We start from the raw sequence: 22,490 nt of genomic DNA on the forward strand, positions 1-22,490 counted from the left end.
GTTTAAGGTCATTTTGGGGTGCTGATTCCAAATCTGGCATCAGTTTTTGTCTATCACATCAGGTTTTTGAGATACCAAATATTTCATTTTCAATAAAAACTGCAGAAGAAAAATATTAAATAAATGTGGATATCTACATAAAATGATATTATAAACACACTATCCTAAAAATACAGCACCATATTTTAACACTAAAGCAGTAACTGACAACTTGCAATCATAAGTGACAGAGTTAATTTCGGGTAAAATCAATGAAAATGGGGTATGCCGATAGCATAAAAATGAGATGTGATAGAGCAAATCTGAGATCAGATTTGGAATCAGCACCCTGAAATTAGCTGCAAAAGTCCAGGCCAGAAAAAAAGTTTTTTTTTGTTGATCATTGTTATGATTTTGACTTCCGTTTATTCTGAACCCCGGGGTCCCGCCATAAGGTTCATTTCACGAGCACACGATTTGCGTTCATGTGAAAAAGTACGTTTCCTACAAGCAACACACGTATTGTGAGCCTTCAGAATCGATATGTATAGATGCTGCATTGATTAATGCCATTGCGCGATCACGCCACACCTGTATAAAGGTGAGACCTGGCCAGGGGTAGTTGGTATTGCACTGCAGACCACATGAATGTCGAATGTAGGTTGGCTGCTGAGTCATAATAATACATTCTACAATGATAAACATGTTATAATTCCGTGGTGATCCATTTTTAGCTACCACATTAAAATAATATCATTTCTACCACCGTTCTGAATTACCGTGTGTTTGTGTTAAGCTGTCAGCGCTCTCCACGGTGCGAGCTATGGAGCCGTCGCTTTTGCAATCACCAATCAGCTGTTGATACAAAACAAGTGAAAGGACTCACGAGAAATCAGCGGGGAATATCTCGAAGGTAAGAAGATTGTTTCCCTGTCATGCATTTCGCGCTGGGGATGTTTGCGTGGTTGGGATGGTTCTCGTTGTTTGGCAACTAACTAGGCTCTGCTGCCCCCTGTGGTACAAAACATCAAACTGCAGGTACCATCATCAATACAGGTCCAACAGTATCATGAGTATTCTTGGTTCTTTCGGTAAAGACAAGTGGATAGAAAACAAACATCGAAATTAAAAGCAAAAAACCCACGACGTTTCGATCGCAAAACAAGCGATCGAAAAGTCGTGGGTTTTTTTCCTTTGCATTTAGATTTTTGTTTTCTATCTACGTGACTTGACCGAACGAACCAAGAATATAAATTCCTGCAGTCACGACAGTTTTAAGTCTGAAAGTATAATGAGTATCCATGAAAGAGATTCGTTGAGGGGTCTAGATCTCGTAAATGTTAAATGTGTCATTAAAAATGTGGTGGGTTTACTCAGCAAACACACCGGTGTGTTGAACTAGTGACGAATCACGAATGTTTTGTTGGCGTGACAACCCTTACTAATTGGTGGGGGCGGGTTCAACATTTGTATTTACACGGTCTAACACCACCCCCCCACCCCCCACCAAAAAATACTTCTATTGTGGAAAAATATTGGTCGCGAAAGCCTACGTGTTGAGCTGAGCACGAACAATAATCTACGCCTCGAGTTCCCTGGCTAGCACGGCCACACTTATACAGTCGAATGAAACCCACCTTGTCTTCGTTGATGTGTTGGCGACATTGGAAGATCCTTCAATCAGTGCTTTCCCATGGAAATATCGTGAAAGTGTATGAGAAGGATTAGGCAGTTGCCCGCAACTTTCAGGTGAAATCTGTTGTCCATGAAAATGCATAAATCATTAAAAAAACATTTTAGTAACAGCCATAACCATGGAAACGCGTAGATAATTTTATGTATTTGCCACGTATGTTCCTCTTATCTGTATAGGAAAAAAAACGTGGATAATAATATGAAATTAGTTTACCACGTAGGCTTTTTGCGATCAATATTATCCATAATAGAGATTGTTCTTGGGTTAGATCGTGTGAATATAAATGCGTCGTTAAACCCGCCACCACCAACACAATCAATTAGTAAGGTTTGTCACTTAAACAAATGCCAATTCGTTACTAGTTCAGCACACCAGTGTGTTGGAGAGTAAACCCACAATATTTACAATTCGAGTACGACGTTTCGCCGGTAATTACAACCAGCATCATCAGGCGGCAGCCAGAGTTGTGGAGAAATTTTCCAGTTTCATTGACATGCGAATTTCTCTGCTCCAGCAGCTGCCCCAGCAGACCCACCTCTCCCTCTGCCCCACCTCTCTCTCTATTTAAGGCCACAACACAGAGGCATTGGGTCTCTGTGTGTTTATGTTGTGTGTCTCTCTCTGTGTGTCTCTGTGTTGTCTCTCTCTGCTTGTGTGTCTGTCTGTGTGTCTCCGTGTCTGTGTTTTAGCTCTCTCTCAAATGTAGTTCTACCTGATGACGGTTGCTTGTATTGCAATCGAAACGTCGTACTCTATTATCTAATTTATTTTCTTTCTACGTGACTTTACCGAAAGAACCAAAGAGTAATATGAAATTAGTTCCGCACTGACCAGACTCAAGTTTGTCTCTTGGAATGGAAAAAAAAAACACAATAGGATGACATTTTTGGGGTTTAAATGGAAAATGTATATAAGAATGTCTAATGGGTGACATGAGGTCAGAATACATCACCATAATTGCATCCGTGTCGCTCTGGATGACTATGATTTCTCTGCACATAGAACGATTGATTGCATTCATCACCACCATATATTTCAATGTTTTCCATTGGAAGTCGATGGACAATTATTCGGCTGTTGAGAAATCTCCCTTTAAACGAATTGGATTTCATGAACTAGGAATACACATCCATTTAAATTGAGAATCCTGCCTTTATGCAAATAGCAGAGAAGTCAATAGATAATCTTGAGATTGGCAAATAATTATCTTAATTTAAGTGGCAAATGCACGAATCTCCATGTTCAATTAATGTAATTATTTGACAGGCTAATGGCTGTATATAGAACCCCCATTCATTTTCGACGAAGATTAAGCATCTCGTCCAATGAATGGGATTCTAGTGGCGATTTGAAGAGTGGCCACGAGATGGCAGGCTGTGGAATTTCCTTTGAAAAGACGTGCACAGCAAGTTCAGTTTCAGTTTTCAGTTTAATTTATTAGGTATAGCCCTGTGAGCCATTCGGCTCTTGAATCGGGTGGAACCACAACAAACAAAAACATGAACAAGAAACATCTTAAAGTGACTACGCGCAACAGAAAAAAATCCGGGAAAAAAGAGCAAAGTCTTCCAGAAAAAAACACCGTATATCAACGCTGTGTGCAAAAATCCCAGTGGGATGCAAGTCAAACAATAACAACCATAAGACAATTTATATTAAAGTTATCAGTCTAATTCTGTACTACAACAAACAAACATGACTAAACCAAAAGTTTTCACAATCACCAAAATAAAGCTATAAAAGCAATGTAACAGTGATCATAGGAACTGTGATTGAAATTTAACAATAAACGATATGCAAAACTTTGCAGCCATAGCTGGCTGCATGTAAGTGCCGGCAAGTCCACAATTCCAAAGGCCCCACAATTCTAATTACTAATCACATTGGATTCCACGAATCGCATTGACATTCCGAGCTAAACGTTTGTGGAAATTGCCCAAGCGCCACTGTGAACAGACGGGGATGACATCAGTGGCGAGTAATACCTGAACCATTCTTTGGTTCTTTCGGTAAAGTCACGTATAAAGATAAAATAATAAATTAAATAATAGCATACTACGACGTTTCGATTGCAACACAAGCAATCATCATCAGGTATAAAAGAAATAGCAACAAAAATCTAACCAGAAAACTATAGACAGACATATCTGAACCAGTCCATGGACCGTTCCCTTCAATCCTCCACTGACCAGCGTGGTGAAGTATGGTCAATCAACCCTCATGAATGGTATTCTGAGGGGAAGCCATCATCCATCATTTGATTGAAAATAAACGTTAGTAGTCAATGTGCATCAATGACTACAGCACTTTGAACAATATATTTAATTATTTGCTATCGAAGCCAGACGCTAACGAACAATTATTTGCTACCGAAAGCAGACACGAACACTGCTTTGCACTTATTTATGGCCGAGTTATAGGCTCCATCTTTTTTTTCTTTCACAGTTTCGTGACACAAGTATGAACGGATATCTTCAAAGACACCAAAAACACTTTCCAGAAGGAGTCTTTGATGTGACTGATGGTATGTAGGAGTTTAGTGCCGTCTCTGTAGCTAAACAATAGGCATGAAAATAAAAAAAAACAGTGAATATTTTTGTTTAATCTTAAAATTCAAAGCTTCAGCCATTCATAGTTGTACAATCATGAAGATAATATGGAAAAATACAATGGCAAATATTAATTCATGTTAAACTTAAAGTGTAGAATAATGTTTGGTGAATTTTTATTTTCCATCAATCGTTCAATAATCACGAAATAAATTATTCATAATTAGTTTATTTTGGGCTAGGTAGTGTCAAAATATGTGTCGTAAACCCTCCACCACCAGCCAATAAAAAAGATTGTCACATGAACCAAACGTGCCAAATCCATAACCGCTTCAGAACCACCAAGCGGTGTTGTCATTGGAGAGTAATTTCACAACATGTACACAGCTGCGACGTGTCGCTGGAGATCGCACCCAGCATCACCGTCAGGTTGTGAGCAGGAGCTCCGATCTCACTCGAGTTTACTCGAGGGAAGACGGCTGGCTCGCTGCGCAAGCCAACAGCAAACTGTGCTCACTGCGGACTGCGACCCTCTAGAGCAGGGGTCGGCAACCAAAATAACAAGAAGAGCCATTTCTTTCCAATTCGGTACAAAATTCTGTATTTCAAGAGCCGCAATGCATCTGAGTACATACTGTACATGCGTACATATCGTCAAGAAGCAGCCCGTAAAGAGCCGCATGCGGCTCCGGAGCCGTAGGTTGCCGACCCCTGCTCTAGAGGAATGGCGCCGTCTCTCGTAGGACCGTCCCCTCCGTGATCCGCGGATCAAACAAATCCCTCGAGACGCGCCGGCGCATGCCAGCCAAGAGCAGCTCACGTGAACGCCGCCGCACGAGGTCACACGTTTCTCTGACTGTGCGTGATTGATGAGTGGATGCGTCGGGTGGAGGGCGGTTCACGCGCGCGACTTTAACACGACCTAAGCAAAAAATACATCAATTGTGAATGATGCCATTGGTTGTAAGACATTCTAAGAGGGAATTGTAAGAGACACTTCGAGTTACTGGACAATTCCAGTTGCTCCCTGCAATGGTTGTGACATCTGATAAGGGGCCGGCCATAAATGACGTCACGCACCTGGGGGGGGGGGGGTGTCAGACATTTGTGACGATGCGTGACGAAGGGGGGGGGGGTTGAGAAATGTGACGTCACATCAAAATGCGTAACTTTAAATAAATATAGACAACACGTTCTACTTAATTAAATAGACTTTTAATACATGTTTTATCCTACAATATCAGAGTGCAGCGCCACATTAAATACGCACTACAATGACAATAGTTTAAAGCGATTTGAAGCATGTTTTCTTTTGGGGGGGGGGGCAGAGCTTTGTGACGTCATATTTGAGGGGGGGTCTGACTTTTTGTGACGCCGTGTGACGAAGGGGGTGGTGGGGGGTCAAAAATCGTCCAAATTTGCGTGACGTCATTTATGGAGGGCCCCTAAGCGCAGTCTGTTTCGCGAATTAAATTACGATTGATTCAAACAAAACATATAAACTCTGTGACGTAACCCCGTTGTGAGCGGTGCTTAGAACCTCATTGACAGATGGCCACAGGTTTGTTAACAAGCCTCGCACAACAGGCAAACGTATCTCTCCGGTGTGTGTTTTCTGGTTGTGCCACGTGTTATTCGGCGTTTCGTTCCACATGCTGTGGGAGCGTCTTCAGTTCCCGGTGTTTTCCCGAAGAGGCTCCTTGCACGTGGAGTGAACACAAGTCGGAGAAGTTTCCAGCACGGCTACGAAAACCTACTCAGCCATATAAGGTAAAAGTGATTTTCTACTCAAATGAGAATTGAGGTGGTTGCTTACGTCCGGTTCAGCAGCTTTGAGCCGGAGAAGGAAATTCCACGTTCCTATGACTGGAGGCTGAATCTATCCTTAGATGCAGAGGCCAAGGACTGTTGACTGTACCACACAAAGTGGTTGTCATTTTTCCAAACCCAGAGGTACGATGGGTTGAGTCAACCCACAACCAGGATTTGAATCCACAACCAGGATTTGAACCCCATCCAGGATTTGAATCCACAACCAGGATTTGAACCCCCAACCAGGATTTGAACCCCCAATCAAGATTTGAACCCCATCCAGGATTTGAATCCCCAACCAGGATTGAATCCAGAACCAAGATTTGAATCCACAACCAGGATTTGAATCCACAACCTGCTTATTTCCAGCCAAGCCACCCGGCCCGGTAGGTTCAACACCAACAAATTTTTACGATGGTCAAAAATGCAAATATTGACGTTCATCCGGGGAATACCAGGGTGGTACAGCCTTGAGCTGCGAGGTGGTCATGGCTCGTGCGATCGGTGTGGAGCGTTGAGTGTCACCTCGATTGCAAGCCGCTTGCCCCCCAACTTGCTGAGCCCACCCGCTGGGTTACAATGCATGTGTTCATCTCTCGATTTTGTTTTCAACCCGCTATTCGCGCTTTTGTTGCTGTTGTTGTTGTTGTTTTTTGCGCGAACGAGCTCAGCAGTCGCACGATGGGCCCCGAGCGGCCGAAAAGTCAAGCGGCACACATTCCTGCGGGGTAAATCGAGATGGCCCGGGCATTTAGAGCCCACATCGCGAATAACGTTTGGAACATCTCCTCTCCCCCCGTGTCGGATCGTGCTATGCGACCGCCCTACGGCGCACACTCCGGCCGTGGCACGAGGCGGACTTCAAAGGGAGCCTGGCAGCGGTACACAACCCCACGATCGCTCTACGTCGGGCAAGGGGCGGCGGGGGGGGGGGGGAGTGCAGGTGAGGGTGGGAATTTGGCGGAAAATTATCGATTATTCGCTCGGCGGAGCCTGTTGCCCTCGACGGGGGCGGAATGTGGCCGCGCGCCGTTGTGTTTGGAGGGGGGGGGGCGCCGCTGCCGTGTGAACCGCTCCGAACGGGAGCTGCTCCTGCTGCTCCTGCTGCTGCTCCTGCTGCTGCTGCTCCTGCTGCTGCTGCTGCTCCTGCTGCTGCTGCTCCTGCTGCTGCTGCTGCTGCTGCTCCTGCTCCTGCTGCTGGCCCACTGCTGCTGCTGCTCCTGCTGCTGCTGCTGCTGCTGCTGCTCCTGCTGCTGCTCCTGCTGCTGCTGCTGCTCCTGCTGCTGCTCCTGCTGCTGCTGCTGCTGCTCCTGCTGCTGCTGCTCCTGCTCCTGCTGCTGGCCCACTGCTGCTGCTGCTGCTGCTGCTCCTGCTGCTGCTGCTGCTGCTGCTCCTGCTGCTGCTGCTGCTCCTGCTGCTCCTGCTCCTGCTGCTGGCCCACTGCTGCTGCTGCTGCTGCTCCTGCTCCTGCTGCTGCTGCTGCTCCTGCTGCTGCTGCTCCTGCTGCTGCTGCTCCTGCTGCTGCTCCTGCTGCTGCTGCTGCTGCTCCTGCTGCTGCTGCTGCTCCTGCTGCTGCTGCTCCTGCTGCTGCTGCTCCTGCTGCTGCTGCTCCTGCTACTGCTGCTCCTGCTGCTGCTGCTGCTGCTCCTGCTGCTGCTGCTGCTGCTCCTGCTGCTGCTGCTGCTGCTCCTGCTGCTGGCCCACTGCTGCTGCTGCTGCTCCTGCTGCTGCTGCTGCTGCTGCTGCTCCTGCTGCTGCTGCTCCTGCTGCTGGCCCACTGCTGCTGCTGCTGCTCCTGCTGCTGCTGCTGCTGCTGCTCCTGCTGCTGCTGCTCCTGCTGCTGCTGCTCCTGCTGCTGGCCCACTGCCGCTGCTGCTGCTGCTCCTGCTACTGCTGCTCCTGCTGCTGCTGCTGCTGCTGCTCCTGCTGCTGCTGCTCCTGCTGCTGCTGCTCCTGCTGCTGCTGCTCCTGCTGCTGCTGCTGCTGCTCCTGCTGATGCTGCTGCTGCTCCTGCTGCTGCTGCTGCTGCTCCTGCTGCTGCTGCTGCTCCTGCTGCTGCTGGCCCACTGCTGCTGCTCCTCGCAAGTGGCAGTAATTTCCACCAGTGGGTAGGCAAAAACAAATAGAGAAAGATCCCCCCCCCTGTATATAGCATGAAAGAACTGTTGGGGCAAGTGCTGTTAGCGAGTGGCACCTATGAAGGCCAGCGCAGCACACGCGAGGGTGGGTGGCCGACACCACGCCCGGCTGCCTTTGTCTCCCCAGTGGCGATGTATACTACGCACTGCGCCAGGTACTCATTTGAGGCTGGGATGACGTAGGGAAGGCCCAGGACCGGTTTAGATAATCGTCACCGGTGTTGGCCATGAGCGGGAAACAAACTCGGGTCGCTAAGTTCGAAGCGCAGCGCGCTAACCTCTACACTACCGCTCCCCAAAGACAAAACCTCTACACGACCGCTCCCCACACACACATGCACCGATCGTGGTGTGTGTGTCGATCTTGAGCACCAACGGCTGGGAGACCGGCCAAGGTGGAGGAGGTAAAGGCACAGCCCCAGCAAGTGCCCGCTCAAGCGCCGCTGCCGACAGACGGGCCTCAACAAGAAGACCCTCCAGAGAGCCCCTTCTTGAGGGGTATTTTGGCCTCGTCTTTCATTCTGGCCACAGGTCTTAGAAGAGGTGGAAGTATCCACACTTTACCCCACCGCATTCGACCTACCGAGTGGCTAAATCTTATTTTTTTTCTCTTAAAAATGTTTGGCTTTGAAACAATCGCCGATTTTTTTTTTCACGTTGTTGCTTAAGTTTTATGACTTCATGCCTGTAACGTGGGCCAGCTGACGGGGTCAGCATTCCGGCACTCCGATGCGCTTTGAGTTCGCGCCGCGTGTTGCTCGGGACCATGTCCGACGCTTCGCCCCGAGGTGGTTTTCCAGCTCCTCGGAGTCGGACGTCGCCGAAGCAGGCGGCGGATTCGTTCTTCTTGGGTTCCTAAAGAATCCCGGGGTCCGGCACACACAACAGAGTTGCGTGTGCAGCGTAAGCCACAAACACCTGCACAGTGGTACAGCATGTGTAGAATGACCGGGGGGGAAATGTGCAACCGCCTCGGGAAGTTTTCACTTCGTATGCACTTTGAACGACATTTTCTTGAATGTTGCGCCTGGGTAACGAACCAAAACCGTAAGGTACAGCCCCGGCAGATGCTCGATCACGGCACTGCTGATGGAAGGGCTTCCACTGTAGAGGGCTCTGGAGAGCTCCTCTGGATGGTATTTGGCCTACTCTTCCACACTGTTCAGACATCTTGAAAGAGATAACAGTACCCACACTTTATCCCCACCACACGGGCGAAATGCTCATCGACTAGTCGTGGTGAACCTGTTTATACTGCTGGGTGGACAAAGGTGGCGGGGGGGGGGAGTTTAAGAAACTTTCCGAATCATCATTAGACCTCCTTTGCCAGTACCAAAATATAATAATAGGGGTTTTTCGTCTTTTTTCTGGCAACAAAACTGAAACCTTTTTACAATGATTCATGTTACTGCATTAACCACAATACTTGCAGTCAAAATGCAACAAAAACACACTGATAATATATGCATTGTCCTTGAAACTGATTGGTCCACACCAAGGGACGGCTTTTTGACTGCAAGTATTGTGGTTAATGCAGACATGAATCCTCGTAAAAAGGTTTCAGTCTTGTTGCCAGAAAAAAGGGAAAAACCCTACTATTAAACTTGCCCAATGTTTCGACTGCTGAACCAGGCGATCGAACCGGCGACCCCTGGACTGCAAGTCCAGTGTACTGGCCGTTACACCACTGGGCCATCACCTTGTTAGCCATCAGTGCGCATTCATCGAGCGAAAACATGAAGACGGATACAGGGTGACCGTGAAAGGAGTGAAATTGAAGGTAAATCACCATTAGAACCTCCTTTGCCAGTTGCAAAATATGATAATAAAAAATTAGCCTTTTTTCTGGAAACAAAATTGACACCTTTTTTTTACAAGGAGTCATGTTGCCATTGACCACAATACCTGCGGTCGGAATGCAAACAAAAAACACAACTCTAATAATGTATGCACTGTCCTTGAAATTGATTGGTCCACACCCGAGACAGCTTTTCTTAGAGCCTAGTCTCACATGGTGTTGGACCAGATGACGCCAAAAGGCGCACGTAAATCACAGGCAGTGGAGAAACGAGTCCCCACGCTCTCAGTGGCCGATGAGTTTGTTTCTGATTGGGAAGGTCAATAAACAAGTGAAATGATGATATTGATGAATGCTGTTGAGTTTTGTTTAATTTGTGCTGGTGCACCAGTGGCAATGTAGTTCGTGTATCACCAAATAACTCGTTTGAATTACGATAGTCGCTTTACAAGGCAGAGTAAAATTATTGCTCAGTTGAAGCATTGAGGCAGGTCAGTGCTCCTCTCCTGCTTACAGCCCTGAGCCAGCGGTTAAAACTCCACATTCACATGGCGGGGCCAAGTCCATCCATGTGACAACCAATGTTGACTTCCCGACAAAAGTGGTATCCATTTTATGCACCCCAAAAAGGATGATGGGCCGAGTCAACCTCCAACCCGGATTTGAACCTGCAACCTCACTTATTGGCAGTCACTCGGTCAAACGCTGAGCGACCTGGCCAGTCGACTCAACATTAGCACATTTTTTGACCAACGCACGGACGGTCAAAATGCAAATGTTGGTGTTCATCTGGGTGAATACCCCCGGGCGATACGGGCTTGGGCTGTGAGGTGGTCAGGACGCGGGCCGTGCGATCGGAGCGTCGAGCGTTACCACCTTGCGCAAGTGGCTTTTCTCTGGCTGCTCCGGTTTCGTCCCTTGCGACAAACACTCGCTCATGGAATTAGGCCCCAAACATCCCAATGTAGCGTGACCCACCCCCAAGCCCGCACCCCCTCCCAACCCCACCCCCCCCCAAAAAAATATTCTTGAGCCTCCGTGAGGTTTTCTTAGGTAAATGAAGGGCATTTTGTATCGTCTTTATCATTACCACGCATTGTCCAGTGTTTTTAACAGTATGAGACGATGGCTATGAATTAGCCAAAGAGGAAATACAACGAAAATAAAGATACCCAAACGCACCCACACACACACACAATCCAATTAGGCAAAGCAAACATCTCCATGTCAGGTCGGATCCACATGTGTGAGGCTAATTGGGAGAATTCCCTTTACCGGCGCTTGCCCCCACAAACCCTACCTGACCATCCCCACGGGAACATCTGGCCAGGGCGGTCAGAAAAACAAAGACGGCATCGACTTTACTTAAACAACAAAGTGGGAAAATGACTCATTAGGGGTTCAGGGTTTCGCTTCTCATCCCATGGGTTGCGTAAACTCGGGCCCTCACCTCCCCCACACACACCTCTGCCTGTCAGGGAGGCCACAGGCTGCGCCCCATGTAGGAGAACATTGTGAATGTTCACGGGCAACGTCAGTGCCACATTGCGACACCGACGCACCACGTGACCTCTGTGTATTGCCGCCTTGGTAATGGGCGAGGTGACCAGTGGTCTTCATTGGGGGGGGGGGGGGGTCCATGCCGTAAAGTTCGTATGAGTACTTATAACTCTAAGAATAGTTGGTTGACATTCAGATGTGCTCTTTTGACACTTGTTTATTTATCGAGACTTATTATTTCAGGGCCTGTCCCATTGGTCATCGTATGTATATGCCAAGCACAAGTCAACATTAGCAGATCTGCGTTATAAAAAACTTAATTTTTCGTCGACATCCTACTGCTGTCCCCCACCCCCCATCGCCACCCCACCAGATTCACCAATACACTGGCCAGCGATGGTGAAGTATGGTCAAACAACCCCGATGACCGACAGTGAGGGGAGACCTTAATTCAGCGGTGCACTGACAAAAGTTTGTCAAATGTTACTCTTGGTAATTCTATTCATTTTTAGAAATGTATAAATTCCCTTATTGATGTCATCCTTTTTTTGTTTACGAATAGTTGTGGATATTTCTGTTAAAACGATACAAATCCAGGCCACGTGGGGAACAATTTTGAATCTTCCGTGGGGGGGGGAGATCTTTAACCGCGAGATGTCTAAAATGCTCTCGATGTTTCGCGCTTCCGAGTGTATCACAGTTGGCTGCTTACGGTGCAAAAAGAAGCTCAACATACTCTTAGGCATTGTTCGGGAAAGTCACGTAGGTAAAAAATAGAAGTAATATTTTTATTTTTTACCTACGTGACTTTACCGAAAAAACCTAAGAGCATGAATCCTTGCAGTCACGAAAGCTTCAAATCTAGAAAGAAGCTCAACACACGCGCACCTACATACGCCCGTAGGCAAGTGACCACATTCCCCCGCGCTCTTTTAGTTTTGCAGTTGTTGGTAACCTACGAGACGTGCAGAGGACCACGAGAGAGACAACATCCCGAGTTGCGGGATGCACCAGAACCAGAACTTGGTGCTGTTGTCCCCTTGTTGTGTCCGGTCTGGGTCGGTGTGGTCCGGGGCGCGTTGATTGATGGCCACTGAAGTTTACCGATGCAGCAGCAGCAGCAGCCGCTGCTGGGCAAGCCACGCATTGGCCGTGCCGGTCCATCTTAAACATCAGCAGCCGCCTGATTTTATCAGCCGCAGGAGACACAGGCCAGAAGGGGCTGTCACGGTGAGCGAACGGCTCTTGAGGAATGCCGCATTTGCAAAGCTCAAGGTTTACATTTGGGAGCCACGGTTGGCTTTCAATCATTTCACGCCATGGTGCGTGGCACGGCCATCCTCGCCCAAACCGACGAAGCACGTCACTACACGTGTGTGTGTGTGTATATATGCACGCACACACACACACACGTGTGCGGTGGGAGCGGTAGTGTAGCGGTCAGCGCGCTGCGCTAGGAACCTGGCGACTCCGGGTTCGATTCCCGCTCACGGCCAACACCGATGACAATGATCTGAATCAGCCTCAAATGCGTACCTGGTGCGATGTGTGAGCATCGCCACTAGGGAGACAAAGGCGGCCGGGCATGGTGTTGGCCACCTACCCCCTCGTGTGGCGTTCTGGCCTTCATAGGTGCTCGCGAACAGCACTTGCCCCAACAGTCTGTTGAGGCTATACAGGAGATCTTGTGTTGGGACTTTAAAAAAAAAACGTTGTTCGCAGAGACACAAAACGGAGTTCCGCTTATACACAAACACACAATTAAAAGTGGCATGTGGATCGATCAATATAATCATCTTCATGGGCATCGGCAAGGGCTTCTTCCACGCGCGCACACTTGTAGCAATGCGCGTGTGGATTGTCCGGCTTTCCGTGGAGTCGAGGGCCCTTTGTGTCAAGCCCCGGATTTTTAGTGTTGAATGTTAACCACCTTGCCTGGTATGCCGGAGGTCGTGGGTTCGATCCCGACCCTGACACATACTTTATATTTGTAGTTTGCACGTTCTCCCTGCGGTCGTGTGGATTTTTCTCCGGATCCTTCGTTTTTTTTTTCTTACACATTTAGCAACGTGTTTAGAGTCTTTGGCTGTTTACATTTCCACATCATAAGCCGCCACTTCTTGAGCTTTCATTTGTGGCCAGGTCGCTTCTGAAAAACAGAACTACACAGCTCAGTGGGTCTTACCTGGTAAGCCTGGTAGTCAGTGTCTCCTCTGGTAGTCAGTGTCTCCCTCTCGCACACGCCGCGTTTCTCTGGACCCTGCGGTTTGCTCCCACGTGTAAACACTCGTGAATCGGCCGATCATATGTAGAGGACTGCAGAGCTTCGACAAGTGTTGGCGCTGGCTCGCCACCAGGGTGTCTGCCCTTCCCACTCGTCAGTGGTCCCCGTCTCGCGCCTCTGAGTCATGCTTTTTCTCTCTGTTGGAGTGAGCGAAGATTGTGCGGCAAACCGCTTGCGTGCTAAAACTTATCGTCTTTGCGGGTGAGCAACTTAAATGATGCAATTTATGTAATTTGGACAAACACTTGAATACATTTTTTTCTGTTCAAGGTCAAAAAACAATGTCACGAACAGTATTCTTTAACAAATTAAACGCACTGCGATTTGGTTGCGCGTTCAAGAATACATGATGTACTAATAACAATAATGCCCTTTATTTACCCATGACTACCTCTCTGAGTGTCGTTAGTGATTCAGGAGCGTCCTGCATTTAGATATTTGGGCACTGTCTGAGGACACTGGAGACTCTCCACGCGTACGCCCGGGTAATACTCAAAAGTTCCACAGACATCCAAACATTCCACTGCTCTACTGACATTGCTGTAGCCTATGACATCTGGTATTCGCAGGCAACCTCCCATCCAAGTCCTAAGCAGGCTCAACCCAACTTAGCTTCTGAGATCGAGTGAAATCGTGTGCATTCAGGGTGATATATTCATTGGAAAGTCTTGATGATAATTGCTGCTTGCTGTCACGTGGCAATCTGTGACTTCATACCCTCGTATACGCGATTACATCGTTGAATTTTGCTTTGTGAAATAATCTTCAACATTGGCACACACCACGGCAACTGTAAAGCATCAAGCTGCATGCCAAGAGGCGCACCATTTAGAGTTCAGTGCAAATGTATTAATGGATGAATATGTAAATACATGAATGACTATTTAAGTACATTAATGAATGGATATAAACCAAAACGTACCAAAAACTAATTTCAACCCCAAGAGATTGGAAAAGAAGAAAAAAAACTACCGGCACTTTGTCCATTGTTTCATCAAGTGGATCCAACCCGTTCATAATCCTGCAATGTGTGGCCAATTGATGAAACGTGTGTTGCGAGTTATTAAATATCATTCAGTTGGTTCCGAGGTGCCATAGTAACACTGTGGGCAGCCTTACTCTGCCATGTGCACACTTTAAGAAGTTCTTTCTCAAATGATGCCATGGTGGAATGGCGTAGTGCAGTGCACTTGCAATCCAGAGGATGCGAGATCAATTCTATCGCCTGGCACGGCAATTGAAGCATTGATGCAAGCTTCTTAATCTCCCATGACCACCTCTGTCCACCCAGCGGAATAGCCATCGAACAAAGACGGTCACTGCGTCACACGCTTTCCGACGCGCTTCTGCGACCGTCTGGAACGCTCTTCCTTCCGTAATTAGGAAGTCACTGGAGCTGTGAACTTTTAAATCTAAATTAAAAACTCATTTCCTTAGAACTGCTTCTTGTGTTTAGTTAGTTGTCCTTCCCACTGTTGGCTACGTAGGTTGCGGAAGAAGTTCAACATACATACACCACGCTAGCATTTCCCAAACAAAAGAAATTCAGCATCGTACATTTGATATTTTGTGTGTAAACAAGGCACACGAGGAGGTATCTTCCCGATTGGGATAAACAGAAAAAAGAACTGTTGAACTTGACTCCACATATTTAAACACACAGCCTCGTCATTATTCGATCGCTGGGATGAACAAGTGTTGCGAGTGGTGGGGTATAAAGTACGATGACTCCCACTCCTTCTGAGATGCCGCAACAGCGCGGTTGAGTTTAGAGGGACTCTCTCTCCTCTCATCCGCCAGCAGTTGTGTGGGCAAACAGTGGCACGAGCATGTGACGGACAAAATGATCTCGCCACAAGAGGCGGAACGTGCCTTTGACCATTGCATAAAGTGCACAATTGAGCAAAAAAAAACCAGCACAAATTTCTCAGAAATCAGATAACAAAGTTCAAGAGCGCCACAACAAAAGTTTATCTCTGTGTCTGTCTGTGTGTCTCTGTGTTGTCTCTCCCTGTGTGTCTCTGTTGTGTGTCTCTCTCTCTGTGTGTTTCTCTCTGTGTGTATGTGTTGTGTGTCTCTCTCTGTGTGTCTCTGTGTTGTCTCTATCTGCGTGTATGTCTCTCTCTGTGTGTCTCTGTGTTGTCTCTCTGTGTGTCTATGTTGTGTCTCTCTCTGTATGTCTCTGTGTTGTCTCTCTCTCTCTCTCTGTGTGTCTCTGTTGTGTGTCTCTCTCTCTCTCTGTGTCTCTGTTGTGTGTCTCTCTGTGTTGTCTCTATCTGCTTGTGTGTCTGTCTGTGTGTAACCGTGTCTGTGTTTTGTTTCTCTCTCTGTGACTATGTTGTGTGTCTCTCTCTTTCTGTCTCTGTGTTGTCTCTCTCTATATGTCTGTCTGTGTGTCTATGTGTGTGTCTCTCTCTCTCGCTGTGTGTCTCTGTATTGCTTCTGTCTGTGTGTCTAGGTTGTGTTTCTCTCTCTGTGTGTCTCTGTGTTGTCTCTCTCTGCTTGTGTGTCTGTCTGTGTGTCTCCGTGTCTATGTTGTGTGTCTCTCTCTGTGTGTCTCTGTGGTGTCTCTCTCTGCTTGTGTGTCTGTCTGTGTGTCTGCGTGTCTGTGTTTTCTCTCTCTCTCAAATTTAGTTCTACCTGATGACGACTGCTTGTGTTGCAATCGAAACGTCGTTTTCTATTATTTAATTTATTTTCTCTCTACGTGACTTCACCGAAAGAACAAACGAGTAATTCCTGCAGTCACGAAAGCTTCAAATCAAGTTTCGCCTTGCCACCAACACCAACCCGCACCTACGATTAGCACGGTCGCCTAACGTACGGTGCGAAAGAAGTTCTCCATACATACGCGCGTGCGACCGTCACTTGCTGACCATTATTGCGACGAATCATGACACGCGATCCCCTTTTAGTCACAGTTACAGTGGAGCCTCAGCACATACAGCGAGCCAAGAACATGCCGTTTAGTTTTTTTTAAAGTCACCGATTCATTACATATTCGTTACGGGGCCGTCCATAAATGACGTCACGCACCTAGGTGGAGGGGGGGGGGGTCAGATATTTGCGACAATGTGTGACGAGAGAGGGGGGGTTTGAGAAATGTGACGTCACATAAAAATGCGCAACTTTAAATAAATATAGACAACACGTTCTACTGAATTAAACCGACTTTTTTTCATTAATGTTTTCTCCTACAACATCAGAGTGCAGCGCCACATTAAATACGCACTACAATGCCAATAGTTTAAAGCGATTTGAAGCATGTTTCATTTTCAAAATGAGGGGGGGGGTCTGACTTTTTTTTTATGTGACGAAGGGGGGGGGGGGGGGCAAAAAATCGTCCAAAATCGCGTGACGTCATTTATGGACGACCCCTACAGTAAAAATGCAAAGTGAGAGTGCTTGTGACGGCTTGCTCACTCCACTGCTGGCGGAAGGGCCTACGCTGGAGGGAGCTCTGGAGAGCCCCCGTCTCCTCGTTCACGCTGAGCAGACTTATCGGGAGACGAATGAGTCGACACACACCTTGCCATCTTTACACGGGAGTCACTCATCGACGAACTGTCGTTGCGCCCGTTTATTATCTCCCAAAAAAAACGATTGAAACTATGAAACATCTTCTTGGTTCTTTCGGCAAAGTCACGTAGAATTGAAATAATAAAATAATAAAAATAAAATATAATAAAATAAATAAATTTGCTTTCTTTTTATTATTTATACAAATAATAAAAATAAAACATAATAAAATAAATAAGCATGTTTTACTTTTATTATTTTTTTATTTCCATTCTACGTGACTTTACCGAAAGAACCAAGAAGATGAATCCCTGCAGTCACGAAAGCTTCAAATCGAAACTATGAAACATGTTTACGAGGTAAGGCCCACTGAGCTGTAACAGCTCTTTTTCAGAGGCGACCTGGCCACAAATGACAGCTCAACGAAGTGGCGTATCATCGTGTGTGGACATTAACAGCAGTCAAATAATCTAAACGCGTGCTTTTCAAAAATGTGGAGGGGGGAAAAAACCGGAGGACCCAGAGAGAAACAAAAATCCACGCGGCCACGGAGAGAGAGACACGCAAACCCCAAACATACAGCAGGCGTCAGGATCGGGATCGAACCCACGACGCCCTGTATACCGGGCGAGGTAGTTAACATCTCACAGCCACCGTGGCACTGGGTGGACAGTGGTGTTGAAGGGGGGGTGGGGATTCAAGCAACGTGCACCATTGTTTCAACTGCCACACCGGGAGAGATGACCTCTGGATTGCGAGCTGAGTGTTGCGAACCATTGCGACAAAGTGTTCGGGGGTCAATTCCTCCTCGCTGTCTTTGCCGTGGGCATGGAGCAGGCATCAAGTCGTTGCCGCCACCTAAACCACCCCCCCCCTCTCTCTCTCTCCTCTCCACCCGTCGGTAATCCCGCCGAGTTTGGAGATTGCTCCGTCCGTCCGTACTCCATGGATGCGCCGTGCCAATCAGACGGGCCTAACGCAACGCGAATCGGGTTTGTTTAATTGTCGCCCGCTTTGGTGGCCCAGTTGGGCTGAAGCGAAATCTGCGTCGTGTTTTCCCCACTGGCTTTGTTCGTTAATAGATTGTTCACATTGAGGGGGCTGGGTTGGGAGACTGTGGGTGGTGGGGGGGGGAAAGAGGCTTGTGAGGATTGAGGGTAGGCTAGTTGAGGGGGGTGGTGAGAGCTGGGGAGTGGAGTGGAGACTTCGAATTGACAGCGGGCGGAGGGGAGGGGGAAGAGGCTGGTGAGAGTGGAGGAGGGTGTAGGCAAGACTTGTGAGGTACCCATTCTGTTACAGCCATTAAGGCGGGCAGTGTGAGTGTGGGTGGGTGAGTGTGGGAGCGGACACAGAAAGCCGGGAAAGAAAGGAAGCCAGGAGTTTGTAGGAACTTAAGGGAGGTTAGCCCCGTGTGTGTGTAATGCTGCTGGTGCAACACATTTAATCGCATTCACTTGCCCGCCTCACACAACCCAGACTAGCGTTGCAGCTCTGCCCAGCCAGGTTCTGACCACCAAACAATTATTCCATCGCCTCTTGCCATGGATTTATGTCGGCCTATTCAAGCGAAAGTCCCGCTGTCTGGTGCTGCATCTTTCTTGCTGCCGCTGCTGTTCCTGCTTCTGTCATCCACGATCCAAAGTAAGAAACTTTCAACGTTTCACGTTCACTTAAGTTGGCTGTATCTTGTTTTGTGCGTGTGTGTGTTTGTTTAATTACTTTTTCGGCTGGCGGTGAAAGTTGCGTGCACCATAAATGTGTGTTCAGACTCGCGAAGCGCGTGGTGACCGGATCAAGTTTCCCGTCTGTCGCATAAAATAAGTTAATAACGGATTAAGTGATTTCAACACAAAAAGAGAAATCAACAGCGACATTGCAGGTGTGCAATTCAAGCTCGGTCCTTGCTCGTCAACAACCTTTCGATCGGCAGAACGTTTCAATGCGCGCGCCCGTGACAAGAGACGTTTAAAGTTTTGCTAGGGGTTCTTTTTGTTGTGTTCCCCCCCCCCCCCCCCCCCTGTTCCCGGGCTGACGCGTGCATTTTACGTGCCCTGAATACGCGAAACGCCACCCAGTCGCCAAAAGCCTCCATTCTGATGCCGCAATGCGTTCGGAGCATCCAGTGAGTGTTGTTGAACTCCTCCAGCCTTCAGCTTGAGGATGACAGCTGTTTTTGAAATGCAGCGCGTAGTGTCGTTGACAACACATCGATTATATTTCACAGTGCCCCACTGATTGCCAGTGCAGTCCCCCCCCCTCCACACCGCCAGTGCCATATGCATTAAGAGCATAATATTGATGGGATTTATAATAGCTCTGCTTTGCCGGATCAATGATACGTACACGTGTAAAACGTGGTTGTTCTACGATTAGCACGGTTGGCTACGTACGGTGCGAAAGAAGTCGAACATACATACATGCAGGACACACTGGAATTCATCAAAATGTGATGTTGCGTAATAATAGTAGGATTGTATGTAATTTACACGGATAAAACATGTATGTACTGTTATTGTAAAGTGTATGTCATCGTACGACTTGACCAGAAAGCCATTGTTGGTTTCGTATTAAATGAACTGATAGCTGAGTAGTGCAAGGATATGTGGTGACTAAATATAAAACATTGTAACAAATCTCTGCCATAATATTTATCTGGGCTCTCCACCATTGGCTCAAGACCTCCAATAGAGATGAAGGCGCATTATCTTATCGTGAGCCTTGAAGGGCAATACATAAATATGTAAATAATGTATCAACTGGGAAAAGACGCGTGCGTTGTGTGCCTCTCGATCAGCATCTGCTTAACCAAGCAAATGTGGCTGGTGAAACATTCTGGGTCACATCAGCAGAGCAAGGCTGATAAAATACATAACTTTGGTTTATCGGATGTCATTGGCAAGAGCACTCAGAAATCACTGTGGGGAAGCCCTTTTCAACGCAAAAAAACCCCCCACAAATATTGTATACGAACTCAGGAGCTGTTGCGGACAGATGTGTTTCAGTGTAAGAGCACACTTTGACCTTTGACTCATCTGAAAAAAACATTCTCAAAAATATCTTTACCAAAATACACTTGAAGCCAAAGGATGGAACACCTCCATCAGGTCATCTGCGGATGAGATTTGAGTTATACAATCAGTAGTAGTGTGCGTGTGCTGGGTGGATTTCTCCACTATTGGATCACGAGAGATGGCAGTCACTTGGAAAGCCCTTCCTTCATTCAGCAATCAATTGCGCAAGGCTGACCAATATATGTTGATGATACTTCATGCACCACAACACACTCGTTGCATGGAGGTGCAAATGATTTATGGATTTAATTTGAACCCCAACTTATCGCACACAATCAAACACTTTTGTGCATACTCTTTGGTTCTTTCGGTAAAGTCACGTACGTATAAAATAAAATAAAATGTTTGCTTCTGTGCAAACTACACAAACCTAATTAGCGAAGTGGTTAATTGTATCAGAGATGATTTAAAGGTTGCTCGTACTTGCTTGGCTTTGGGAGGTGTCCTGGCACCGATAGTCCAGCAGATGGAAGTTGTGTTGACTGTCCCTTCCCACCCCCTGTTGAGTTTATCTGCTGAAACAATCAGAGGGGGAGGCAAGCCGTAGGAAAGGGGCGCGTAATTACCAAGTGCTGTCGTTTGACTGATACACGACGATAGCTGTCGGAAACATAATGGCAGCTCAAGAGATGTGAAAGTGGTGGAACTGAGTGAGTCATCTTTGAGTTGACCGTTGAAAAAATATTTTCTGCAATCGAACACCATAGTTTCTTGGTAAAACAAAAACTGAAAGATAAAGGTGCAGCCCTGCAATTGCTTGTTCGTGCCACTGCTGACAGAAGGGCCTCCACTAGAGGGAGCTCTGGCCAGCCCCTCTACAGCGCATTTTGGCCAACTCTTCAATCATTTTCCATCCTGTCCAGACGTCTTGAAAGAGTCACGTGTGGTCAATCTGAGTTTCAAATTGTATGGCCTCAAAAGCCATTCTGTGGGATGTTAATGCAGCTTAAACCTTTAAAATATATATATTTTGAGTATTACTTTATCCATGTTCTGTTCATATTCGTTATGCAATGAAGGGTGTTCTTACCCACAACAACTCACTGTCCATACAGTTGGCTCTGGTTGAGAGCAGTCAGATTAAGTCAGAAAATAACGAATGTAAATGTTCATTTTGTAGTCATATGGAGGGAATTTAGAAAACAACTACTTTAAAAAGTGTTTTTTTAAGTGCTTTAATGACATTGGAAAAGTTTATCTATACGTGTGGATTGTGACGTTTTGTTTTTCTGTCAGACCCCTCAAATTACGTTTTTCATTTGTTTCAAACAAGCCGAGCAGTGGAATTGATAAGGTTTTAAAATTTCTACCTTAACACTTTAATTGTTTTTTTTTATTGAAACGGAGGCTGTAGAGTGGTTTGCATTTTGAAACTTCTGAAATGTTTTGACGTTACATTTAATCTGCCGTCATGCTAATGTGCTTATCCAATTAGCACTTTTTGGCAGAGCATTAAACTCAGAACCGTAAGGTTGTGAGTTCAACTTCTGGTTGCGGGTAACTCAGAAAGTAATTTTTGCTCGTTTATAAATTAGCACCACTCTTGGGAATTCAATGGTGGATATACTTGTATGGGAAAGACTGGTCCCCACCATAGGAACGTGGAATGTCCTCATCTTTCTCAGGACCACCAGGGGAGATAATTATACAGTAAGTACAAAATATGCACGTAAATAATCGTAATAATTTAGAGTTTTTTTTGTTGTCATTCCACTGTTGGATGAAGGCCTTCCAACACCTGCAAAATAAGTTCTATATACATATTGTGCTTATCATGGAAATGGGTTGAACATACTTCACCACACTGGTCAGTGCAAGTTGGTGAAAGGAGAGGGCTCAATGATTAGTTCAGATGTCACTCACCACAACCACCGTGCCACCACTACCCACAGAAGCAGGTGCAAACTAAAGAGTAAACAAAGCGACCGTGAATGATAATAATACTGACGTAATAAATGTAACCTGTAGATGAATATACATTACACAACCGTGCACATATCCTCTTGAATAATTATTCGTAGCACATAGCCTTCCTAGGCAATGAACACATACAGTCAGTGCTCTAAAAGTGCAAGTTATGACCTGCAGGTACACAAAAGACAAAGGTCCCCCGTGTAGCCTTAACAGTTTTTGGACAGCACTAC

General features: G+C 46.7%; 1 protein-coding gene across 4 annotated transcripts in view; it reads left to right on the forward strand.

Moving 5' to 3' along the window:
* Positions 1–18,588: 18,588 nt before the first annotated feature.
* LOC144733918 (protein crumbs homolog 1-like) overlaps positions 18,589–22,490 on the forward strand; it is a 92,877-nt gene continuing 88,975 nt past the window's right edge. For all 4 annotated transcript variants that reach the window (XR_013588458.1, XM_078615930.1, XM_078615929.1 and 1 more), the window contains exon 1: positions 18,589–18,916. Coding sequence is in view for 3 of the 4 variants with exons in the window: in XM_078615930.1 (XP_078472056.1) it covers positions 18,817–18,916 (100 nt within the window). In the remaining variant the exon portion in view is untranslated. The remainder of the gene's footprint in view (positions 18,917–22,490) is intronic.

The sequence above is a fragment of the Lampetra planeri genome, chromosome 49 (genome assembly GCF_965212315.1).
Source record: "Lampetra planeri chromosome 49, kcLamPlan1.2.h2, whole genome shotgun sequence".
Classification (NCBI taxonomy): Eukaryota; Metazoa; Chordata; class Hyperoartia; order Petromyzontiformes; family Petromyzontidae; genus Lampetra; species Lampetra planeri.